General features: G+C 33.9%; 2 protein-coding genes across 2 annotated transcripts in view; one reads left to right on the top strand and one right to left on the bottom strand.

Moving 5' to 3' along the window:
- LOC119837329 (GPI mannosyltransferase 3) overlaps nucleotides 1–3401 on the bottom strand; it is a 5909-nt gene extending 2508 nt beyond the window's left edge. The window contains 7 exon segments of the mRNA XM_038362866.1: nucleotides 5–135; nucleotides 1037–1138; nucleotides 1497–1649; nucleotides 1903–2031; nucleotides 2235–2379; nucleotides 2595–2820; nucleotides 3130–3401. Of these exon segments, the coding sequence (XP_038218794.1) occupies nucleotides 5–135; nucleotides 1037–1138; nucleotides 1497–1649; nucleotides 1903–2031; nucleotides 2235–2379; nucleotides 2595–2820; nucleotides 3130–3393 (1150 nt within the window). The 5' untranslated portion in view covers nucleotides 3394–3401.
- Nucleotides 3402–4188: 787 nt separating this feature from the next.
- Nucleotides 4189–10999, top strand: part of LOC119837244 (centrosomal protein of 97 kDa) — a 7576-nt gene continuing 765 nt past the window's right edge. Inside the window, exons 1-13 of the mRNA XM_038362763.1 lie at nucleotides 4189–4354; nucleotides 4426–4583; nucleotides 4879–5023; nucleotides 5100–5215; nucleotides 6028–6227; nucleotides 6595–6678; nucleotides 7259–7415; nucleotides 7810–7888; nucleotides 8221–8490; nucleotides 8873–9101; nucleotides 9251–9541; nucleotides 9936–10057; nucleotides 10465–10553. Of these exons, the coding sequence (XP_038218691.1) occupies nucleotides 4336–4354; nucleotides 4426–4583; nucleotides 4879–5023; nucleotides 5100–5215; nucleotides 6028–6227; nucleotides 6595–6678; nucleotides 7259–7415; nucleotides 7810–7888; nucleotides 8221–8490; nucleotides 8873–9101; nucleotides 9251–9541; nucleotides 9936–10057; nucleotides 10465–10553 (1959 nt within the window). The 5' untranslated portion in view covers nucleotides 4189–4335. The remainder of the gene's footprint in view (nucleotides 4355–4425; nucleotides 4584–4878; nucleotides 5024–5099; nucleotides 5216–6027; nucleotides 6228–6594; nucleotides 6679–7258; nucleotides 7416–7809; nucleotides 7889–8220; nucleotides 8491–8872; nucleotides 9102–9250; nucleotides 9542–9935; nucleotides 10058–10464; nucleotides 10554–10999) is intronic.

Genomic DNA, 10999 nt, shown 5'->3' with positions numbered 1-10999 from the left:
GTGCGGTTGTGCGGGATGACGTCCCGCAGCAGCGCCATGGCGGGCAGCGGCGCGCTCTGGTGCACCAGCCCGAAGTAGCCGCTGGGCAGCGCGTTGCCCGCTACCAGCAGCCCCGCCAGCGCGTACAGCTGCCAGCTGCGGGACACATTACACATCACACTTGCTTTACTGATCCAAACAGATACATTAAAAAGATCAAAAATCATTCAGATTCAGTTCAGTTGTTCTTGTGTATGTGAATTGAGCAATTTTCTTTTAAAATTGTCCTCTTTTCTGTGTGAGAAAACTATATATAATATGTAGAGAGAAGAGTTTGATTCAATGTTTTATATAACATGAATAGCAGAACATTACCAACTAAAATAGTTATATAATTGCCACCACAATATTGAATCACCACCACTTCACAAGTTCACAAATTCTAACTATTTTTATCTTATTCAATTCAGTATATGTTAAAATGACGAATAAGTCATGAAAATGTATTTCAATTATTGTTTCAAACAAAACTCTAAATTGCCTTTCAATCATTAGAACTAGATCAAGTTCTATGCTATAGCATATATAGCATATATAGTAGCTTTCGAATAATATTAGAATCGGTTCTCCCAGTAAAAAGTTATGAGTTAGTACAAAAAAAATACATTTCAATTGATAACCTCCTCCTTTTTTGAAGTTGGTTGAATAATGTTTAATAGGTTATCAGGGACATTATCAGCAAGTGGTTTACCTGACCCCAAAATCAAATTATTTATCATATCTTATCCATCTTCCTAATCTAAGAACCCACTCGTGAAAAATAGCACAAATAAGAAAGCATCAATTTCTAAAAATAATACTATTCAATTTAATTAAAGTTTACTCCAAGATCATCCAATTATTTTATGTTCTATGAAATAAATTTTTTTATTTCGATTTTTTACTCAAACAAAACTTCATATTTAGTTTTTTCAAATAACTATTGTTTTAAACATAAATCATAGTCGATTTTCATACAAATACAGATTAATGCTATAAGTAAAATATCTTATCATACTTCTTGGCCTTCCGACTCCAAGGCACCACAACATCTTGCGCGATATAGAGCAGTATTGGTATGAGCGGCAGCACAAAGCGCACCTCCTTGTGTGGGATGTAGCTGAAAATATTATTAATATAAAAATCTTATATTTCCGATTGATCCGATGAGATGCGTGAAAGGAAACCCATTAGACTAGACTTTTTTTTTTCAAAAACTGCAGGTTCTTTTGTAGAAAGTGTAGTAATCAGAAAAATATGTGAGAAGTTCAAGTTTAATTCAATTCCCCCCCGCAATCTATGCTAACTAAGTAATACAATTAAGAGATTGTAAGTATGGAAGCATACTTGTGTTATTTTCATTTTCATAATCATCATCATCGGCCCATATTTGTTTCTACTGCAGGAACACAGGCCACCAGTGAGGGTGCAGGTCTTAATCCACAACCAGATACCTCAAAAACTGCTAAAAAACATACCTATGTACTGCTATGTGCAGTGCCACTGCAATCAGCAGTACAACTCCAATTTTATTTTGTTTGGGTCTGCGGAGAACTGTGTAGATTCCCCACAGCACAAGAGGCAGACTGACTCCGAGAATGACAGGCAGACCCTCTGTTATGTACCAGTACCTGTAAATTAAGTGGAAGGTTAGTAAAAAATATAACTTATAAATATACCACTGTCTAACAAACTTCTTGTAAAACTATATTATTTTCTTTATTTTTATTTTAGACAGAATGTCTTTTTGTGTAACAGATTTTGTCTAGGCCATAGACTTAAAAGATACTATTTACGGTAATAAATATTAACATATAAAATATTTTAAAACAAATTACAATCATTCCAAATATTTATTTAATATAAAATTTTAGTGTTACAAACCATGGATGGGTTCCATAGTAAGATGAAACATCATACAGTACATTGTATCTAAAGAATTCCCAAGGAGTTACAATCAGCTCCCCATAGAAGTAAGAGTCCAATGCTACAAGACTTCCTCCACCTATGATACTGCAATGAAAAATATACATTTACTTCAATTTCATGATAACAAACATCATATAACAATAAATGGAGCGAAAAAGAAATGTAAATTTTATTACAGATTTTTTAGATTAAACTTCAAATAATTATATAAATAAATACAACAATTTTATTGTTGAAAAAGAAAAAACAACAATTGTATTTTGGAAAAATATTAATAGTAATAGTACCTGATTGGCAAATATTTCTGTAAAATCAGCCATTTTCCTTGGTTTGTTGTGAAAAGGTTATATAATCCAAGAACAAGCCATATTGGAGCTGAGGTGGGGCGAATAAACACCGATATAACTCCTAGCCACACCCACCTGTTATCCTCTGAAAATATTATAAAGGAAAAGTACTGTAATGGCAGTGTAAACAATGTAATATATATTCATTGAACAATAAATAAAGTCACTAAAATACAACTATAGCATAATATACAAAATCTATTATTCATTAAAGTATAATAGAATTGACCATATTGACAAAATAAATAAACAATCTTATTAACAAATTAAATCCTCTTTGAATAGAACAGGATAACTAACCTTTATCGTAATATCCCTGTTTTCCTGCTTTGAATGGGAACACAGACAAGGCAATAGTCACTAGGACTGTTTCCACTGTCTGTAGCAATGTTCTACTAGCTGTGTAGAACCAAAACCATGAAGTTAAGATAAGGAAAAGAGCCCATTTCCTACTTCCTGACCATTTATAAAATCTGTAGTCAGCCACCGCACTCAGTGTAGCTTGAAAGATGCGTGGAAGTAAAATCTAATAGAAAAATGTATGTATTACTGATAAGTTGAATATGCAAACATTAAAATGTGTAAACCAAGTTATTAATATAAAATGTACAAATTATATTTAACTAGCGGTCCGCCCCGGCTTCGCCCGTGGTACATATATAGCCTATAGCGTTCCTCAATAAATGGGCTATCTAACACTGAAAGAATTTTTCAAATCGCACCAGTAGTTCCTGAGATTAGGGCGTTCAAACAAACAAACAAACAATCAAACAATCAAACAAACAAACTCTTCAGCTTTATAATATTAGTATAGATTTAAAATGCAGGTTCTTACCAGAGCTTCAGGGTAATCAAGACTGGTGAATTTCAGTATGGCATAGATTGCAGATACAATGCCCGGGTAAAGGAAACTTCGAATTCCCTTTTTCCATTCCCAAGTCAATGCTCCATAGCCAAAAACATGATTGTGGGCCACTTCCAATGTCTGCCAATATTCGTCAGGAACAAACCAAGTCTGTACCAGAAATATCGACGCTAACCTCACTGTTAATATCATGAAGAAGACCTGGAGCGGCCTCAGGCCCTTTGCCAAAGCCATTCTCCCGCCTAAAACAAGTTACACAAAGTCAGCTATAATTAGACAACCAGTATGCTTCTGTATATTCGAAATACTGATTTTCTCAATAATTCGTACAGAACGCAAAGAAACTGTTAGCATAACATTCCTATGGGAATGTTATAAATAGACGCTATCAGACAAAAATAAGCCATCCGAAATGAGTGTCAACTGCCGCGTCCCTTTTTCTATGCAGGGAAGTTGAATGAATGGTGAATTTCTCATAACTATCAATGTTATATTAAGAGAACTAGCATCGTTTTACCTTAATTTTTTCAATATTTATTAAATATCTAAATCCAATTCATTATTTTCACATTTAATAGGATCTACTAACCTCACCACTAATAACACCGCCGCTGTAAAGTACTAGTGATGTTTTGACTTTTGCGTTAGACTTGTTCTGTGATCAATACCTACATGATCAATAACAGATTCATGATACCTACATGCTATAAACCAGTTTTCAATGTGGTTAGCGAACACAAAACTACACTTAAAATTTAAGTAAATGTAGATACACTACTAATATTTTTAAATCTTGTTAGTTAGTTAGAATTAAAATGTACGCAATCCTAAATACATTTATTTTACCGATCTATCAAAAAAAAAACAAAACAAACTAAGTACATCACTAAAATTATTTTTACCGTGAAACGGATAGCCTTCTTAAATTATTATACTTAAATTAAAGGTGTGGCGACTTCTTCGGTAAAAGATTGGCTTTAAAAATGACACGATTAATTTTAAGCAATTCAAGAATCATATGTGTACCAATTGAATGTTACTAAAACTGAATATAGAATGTAAATATGACATTTGAGAAAAATATGTTGTGACTAATCGTAATTGGGAACGTTAATTTACAAATGTTGATTTTTGTGGAAAACTGCATCATTCTCATTTATATAAACTAAAAATGATATGAACGTACGAAATATGGGTATGTAACTTAATTACCATGTTTAGTCATTGTCAAAGAAAAAGTAAATGTAATTCCTTTTGAACTTTTAGATACTACGAGCGATGTAACTTTGGATTTATCGAGGCGTGGGCTCAAGAAAATAGAGAAAGCGCCTTCCGAGGATTCAAAGACGATTATAAACTTGATTCTTGACCAAAATGAACTACAACGTTTGGACAATCTTGATAGCTATAACCGCGTCGAAAATGTAAAGTATAAAATCGAACAATATTAAATTATAAATACAGTAGAATAGTTTGATCATTCTAGTCGCATTACTTTCCATAAAAATACTATTGATGCCGCCGGCTACTTGGATACTCCTTGTTTATACTTAATATTAATACATACTCACAGTAATTGACCTTTTTTATTATTCAGTTAAAAAAATTAGCTATTATTAATATTTCCGCAAGTATAGAATTTATTAGTTGAAATAAAACTCATGCTTACTCACATATACTTGCGCTTATCTATAAAAAAATAACAATGTTTAATTTTAGCTGTCAATATGCAATAATTTTCTGGTCCGAATGCATGGTGTGTCTCGGTTAACAAACATCAGGGTTCTTTCTTTAAACAACAATGGAATCTTGCAAATTGAAGGACTAAAGGATATGATCTATCTAAAAGTTTTAAAGTTGGCTGGTAAGATGCTCTAATATTATAAAAATGTTAATTAATAATTTCTTCAACATTCATGTGATACATTGTCATGTTTTAGGTAATAATATAAAATCTATTGAACATTTAAACCACAACATACACCTGGAACATTTGGATTTATCGAATAATCAAATATCATTTATTGCGGATATTTCATACTTAAAGAATTTAAAGGTAAGTTTATCATATATTTTCCTCAGTAATTGATTCATTATTCAGTATCATATCTTGAACATTATTTAATCACTAGCTGTACCCGTGACTTCATTTGCATTTGTCAATAAATACTTAGATTGACTGTCACATCTCATACACTGTATCTATTTCAGGGATGAAAAGTAAATAAGATCCTTCCTCGGAGAGTTGCTATAAGCATACCAAGTTTCATCAAAATCCATTCAGTAGTTTTTGCGTGATTCTGATTCGAGCTACAGATAGACAGTCATTTTTTTTATTGCATTTTATACTTCAATCTCCACAATAAAATATCTTCAATGTACAGAATTTGACCCTGACCATTTTTATTATAGTACAGACAAAGAAATTCATGTTACTATGATGGACCACAATATACGAGTATCATAATACATAAAATTTACTTACATAAGTAAAAAATCAAACTCAGTAATTAAAATTAGTAAAATATGGTAGCTCTTAGATTACAAAATAAATATTAAATTTTTAATTTTATAGTATTGAAATTTGAAATGCTTTGTAAATAAGATATTTAAAAAGAATAGAAAAACTTTGATCATGAGGCGGGATTCGAACCCGCGTCTTTTTGCAATACCGTAGCAACGCCTAGCCTCTCGCACACCTGTGATCCCGCCACAGTAATCGAATTTCAAAGAAGTGGGTTCGAATCCAGACTCGTTATAACTTTTTTCCTATTCTTACAAAATTTCTCAACAAATATTCAAATATAGATTTCATGTATATGCCTACATTGTCTGTAATCAATGATATATTACTAAATTAACTTACAGCATCTCAGTCTGGAACGCAACAGAATAATGGACCTACGCCAGTGTGACCGATACTTACCCTCACACCTGACTCACTTGGGGCTCGCACACAATAACATCCCTGATTTGAATGAAGTGTCTTATTTGGTGCATTTGAACCAATTAGATAGCTTCACAATTCAAGGGAACCCTTGTGTGGCTATGGCAGGGAAAGACAAGCTGTATCCTTTGTATTGAACTATAGAGAATTTAATAAGAATCTTGTTTGTTTATGGTTATAAAATTAAAACATGTTATCATATTGAATTGAAAACACTATTGCATATGTAAAACAAATGCTTATATTAGTAATGTAGTGTATTTTAGTGTTTATGAAGCTTAATTTTGGTATTTGATTAGAAAAATTGATATATGCCTTTGGTTGGCATACTTTTTATAATAATTGTTAAAATAAAACGAACACTATCTTTAAACTATTTGAATAATAAAATGTGTATAAAATTTAAACAATGTTATCTTATACTCATACTATGTTTATTATATGGTATCTCCATTTGTCTTACAAGAATATTTCCTATACCATAACAGAGGTTTTGATTATCGTCCGTTTGTTCTAAACTGGATTATGAGTGTCAAATCGATTGATGGATTCCTTGTCAGCGCGATTGAAAGGTTTGTGTTATATTTTTAATTACGTAAACTTAGCATTACAGACAATTTGTTTTTGCTAGTTTTTTAAAGAATATGGTTTGGATAGATCAACCTCGAGGACAAAATCTCGATGGTCTACAGGAGCTGTATCGCGTATCCTATAAATTCTTAGGACAAGACCGTCGGTGGTGACAGCTAAAACGTATGAACCTCTATGCAACGCACACGCTGATACTTAAACGCTTCATACAGTTTCATACGTTTCGGCTGTCAGCACCGACGGACAGCGTGCCTTAAAAACCAACCTGAAGACTGCGCGTAGCACAGGAACACGCTATCTGCACGCAGCTTAATATAAATAATATGAGCACAATGATTTCGAATTTGAAATGATGAATTTATGTAGAAGTTGCTGTTTTATCCCAATGGAGCGTTTGTGATAAAAAGTATCCTATCACCCACATCAGCTCATACCCTGTCTATATACCAAATTTTATCAAAATCCGTTCAGTAGCTAGCGTGATTGTAGGATAAACATCTAAACAAAGAAACTTTCACATTTATAATACATGTTAGTGTGACAAAATGTCATTACTTTCAGCCTGAAAGCCGAGTGGCTGTACAGCCAAGGCAAAGGGCGGCACTTCCACGCGGGTCAACACCGCGAAGTCTGCGAATACCTCGCTTCAACTTGCCCTCTCACTGCGGACGCACTTGAAACGGAGGACCAAAGGAAACTCAGGCTTATACTTAGCAAGGTAACTTACAACATTTACAGCTTCTCTTTGGATACATGCATTGAATGTATGAAGGTTAAGTGATCAAAAATAATACATGATTATTATTAATTCATTATGTTATGGACAATATTGATTTTTTTTTTATAATAATTTAGCCCCTTTAAAAAGGTACAGTTGCTTTGCTCCACTGTATTTCATTTGTTATTGCATATTGATATCACAATATTGACAATTGAAAAATGTTTCCTTAACTCTCCTTGCATTTGTCTTAGTGTATTAATTTATTTTAGCTTTTTTTCAACAATTTTTGCCAAACTCAAATTCAAAAACTTTTTTTTCATGTGAATTTTTACAAGTATTAAATCAGTATTGTATTGTTAGTATTGCAATAATTATTTGGTCAAATTTTTAGGCACAGCATCATCAACAACAATTGAAAGATCAAAATCATAGTCCAGTCAAGTCGAAACTGCAGTCACCAAGAATGCAAGGTAAGGATGATTGCGATTTGAGATTATTATGTTGTATGTGATTGTATATCTCATCTCTATATATAAAAAATCTTCTGTCACAATGTTTATTCCAATACTACTTCAAAGCAGCTAGATCAATTCTAATTAAATTTGTGTGCATATTGGGTATGTCTGAAAATTGGTCAGCTTGTATACTTTATGTATGTTTGCGTCATGCAAGCTCTTGTTCCTTTAAATTGAACATGTTGTGCAATTGGACTAGATTTAATTTAATATCGCAATAGATAGGCACACTCAACGTATTCCGTTGTGCAAAATGTTCTAACAAATGGTTACATATAATCCGTCAGCCCGCATGTCGGGCCGCGCGCTGGGCCGCTCGCCCGACCGGCTGTCGTGCAGCTACCACGGCGGCGTGCCGCGCGCCGCCAGCCCCGCGCCGCCCGCCGCCATGTCGCTCTCCTGCTCCGGCGACCTGCCCGCCCCCCACTCCGTACCGCACGCGGTGCCGCACGCCGCGCCGCACGCGGTGCCGCACGCGGTACCGCACGCCGTACCGCACACGGTACCGCACTCCGCGCCGCACACTCCGCCGCTGCATACTCGCGAGCGACAATCTGGTGCGTAATACCGGGTCCACTTAACACAAACATGTTTATCTACTATCGTACATTTAATGTGATTTAAGTAAAAATATCAAAATCAACTGGAGGGCTGATTCTTATTGATCACGCGTTTTACTTGAATTTTTAAAGCTACTTTCAAGGTGTCCCTGATCAGGAGCAAAACCAGATATAGAAAGATTTAAAGCTTAAAAATTACAATTTCGTAACTTAATGGCAATTTGTTGTACAAAAACTGTTAAATTGAAAAAATGTGTTAGTTAAACATAAATGAGTAAAACAATCTTCCTTTTTAAAATAAAAAAACTGAGTCAACATTTACTTCAATACTAAAATAACTGAAACAAATTGTAAAAAAAAAACAATTTATAAATAATAGTTCCAGAACAAGCAAAAGTGACGAACCAATCACTAGAAGCAGCTTCCAAGATGGTGCCAGTACCAGAGTCACTGATGAGTCCAGATTACCAAGACCCCATCTACGATATACAGCGAACGATACCAAAGGCCAATTCCATCTCTAACACTTCCTCACAGTCCAGCAATAGCAGCCTGCATGAAGAAAAATCTAAGAAAAATTTGAGAGGCTCGCCCAGGTTGAGTAAAAGGTGGGAAATATTTGTATTTTGCCTGAATCTTCAATTAAATGTTTTTCATACTAGGATAATGAAAAATGTATATGCAGTTATAAAATATACCTTAATAATTAATTATTCTTCGCTTTTAATATTAAGTCATGTGTAATTATTGTGTTTAGTGCGACCTCATCGCCGAAACTGAAAACTAAAATGGATCAACGGAACGGTAAGCAAGATACCAAAGAAAAACTGAACGGGATGACGCAGGACAAGGACAAAATAGACCCGGACAAATTGGAAATAATAAAACTTGCGTCTAACCAGCGAAGGCAGAAGAAAATGAGCGTTGAGAATATGGCAGCCGTTACTATACAGAAAATGTGGCGCGGTTACCGCAGTCGGAATTTGAACAAGGACACCATGAGGATCCTACACGCTATTCAGGCCGCTAGAGCGAGACAGCATATACAGTATGTGCTTTATGCTTTATTATTATTATACAGTTCATTAGTAGACAGTGGATACATGAATACCCATAGTATATACTTTTGCTACCATGTTTTGCCCTATATTAAATTCGATGCTATGTTGGATAAATAAATTTCTACATACTCTGTCCGAAATTACATATACTATTATTATATGATTAGAATTTATTTAACTTTATAATAAGATATTTGGGCGGGTTATTATTTATATTTCCAACCTTTGTTGTTGCGAAAATATTTAATTATTATAATGCAACATGTATATATATCCTTATATAGAGTTCCTAAAAATAAATTTCATTTGTATTCCATAAACAACCAGATGTTATATATATACATAATGATATTATATTATTGAGATGTTATATAATTCTAGACGGTTGACATGTGACATGGAGGCAACAAAAGCGGCGCTGGAGAGCGAACGGAAGATCCAACAGCTGCAGATGCAGGCCATCAACGCGCTGTGGAAGAAGGTCTCTACGCTGCAGACACCCGGTAAACTTTAAACATTTAAACATTTACTTATTAAACTAACATTAACTTTCTTATAAGTAATTTTTTTGTATCAGTGGGAAATTAGATTACTGTATTATTATTTTTTCCAATTATGGTATAGTCGTCTTCAGCTAATATATTATTCTTCTTTTATTTATTTCGTAGTTATCTTATGTAGTTCTATGACATGGGACATCTGCCAACCTGCACTTGGCCAGCATGGAGGAATTATGGCCTCAATTCTCATAAGAGTCCCGTGTCTGTCATTATGGTGATGATTTGCCATTTCTTTTTGTTTTTATATATCAAATCATATTTATTTATTCCCCACGACATTTACAGGTTACAAAACATAATTATGCAGAGAATGCAGTATATGTGTATTTATTAAATATTATTGTTTTCAGAAATGCAAAAGCAGAAGATGCCAGATATAGAGGACAATACTGAAGTGTTGAGGCAGCTCACTGAAACTTGCTTCAATTTACAGACGCAGGTAATTTATTTCTGTCTATTGTTTTGAGAGCCTTTGTTTTATATATGTTTTCGGATTAACTCCAGTGGGACTGGAGTGAGCTCTTGAAGTTGTTTTTATTTTGACCATTTGAAATATTGACGTACAATAAAACAATAGAAATATAAGCACGCTGGAAAATTGTCCGCCCGTGGGGGGTAATTATAATGTTAGAATAAATAAATAATGTTAGAATTGCAATTTAATGAGCGATACAACAGACTTTGAACATTACTACCACGAAATAAGATGTTATTGCAATGAATATTCTATACAATATCACTCAATTTTCAGCCGACTTAAAAAATTAAGAAGTGTTCGTTACCTCATAACTAGACGTTTAGGCGTCACTACGGTTTGGCAAAAACGCGGGTTCGAATCCCGCCTCTTGATCGAATTTTCTCTATTGTTAAAAAAATAGCTTGTGT

Source organism: Zerene cesonia, chromosome 27, assembly GCF_012273895.1.
Source record: "Zerene cesonia ecotype Mississippi chromosome 27, Zerene_cesonia_1.1, whole genome shotgun sequence".
In the NCBI taxonomy this organism is placed as follows: domain Eukaryota; kingdom Metazoa; phylum Arthropoda; class Insecta; order Lepidoptera; family Pieridae; genus Zerene; species Zerene cesonia.
This window is presented reverse-complemented; position numbering and strand designations above follow the sequence as displayed.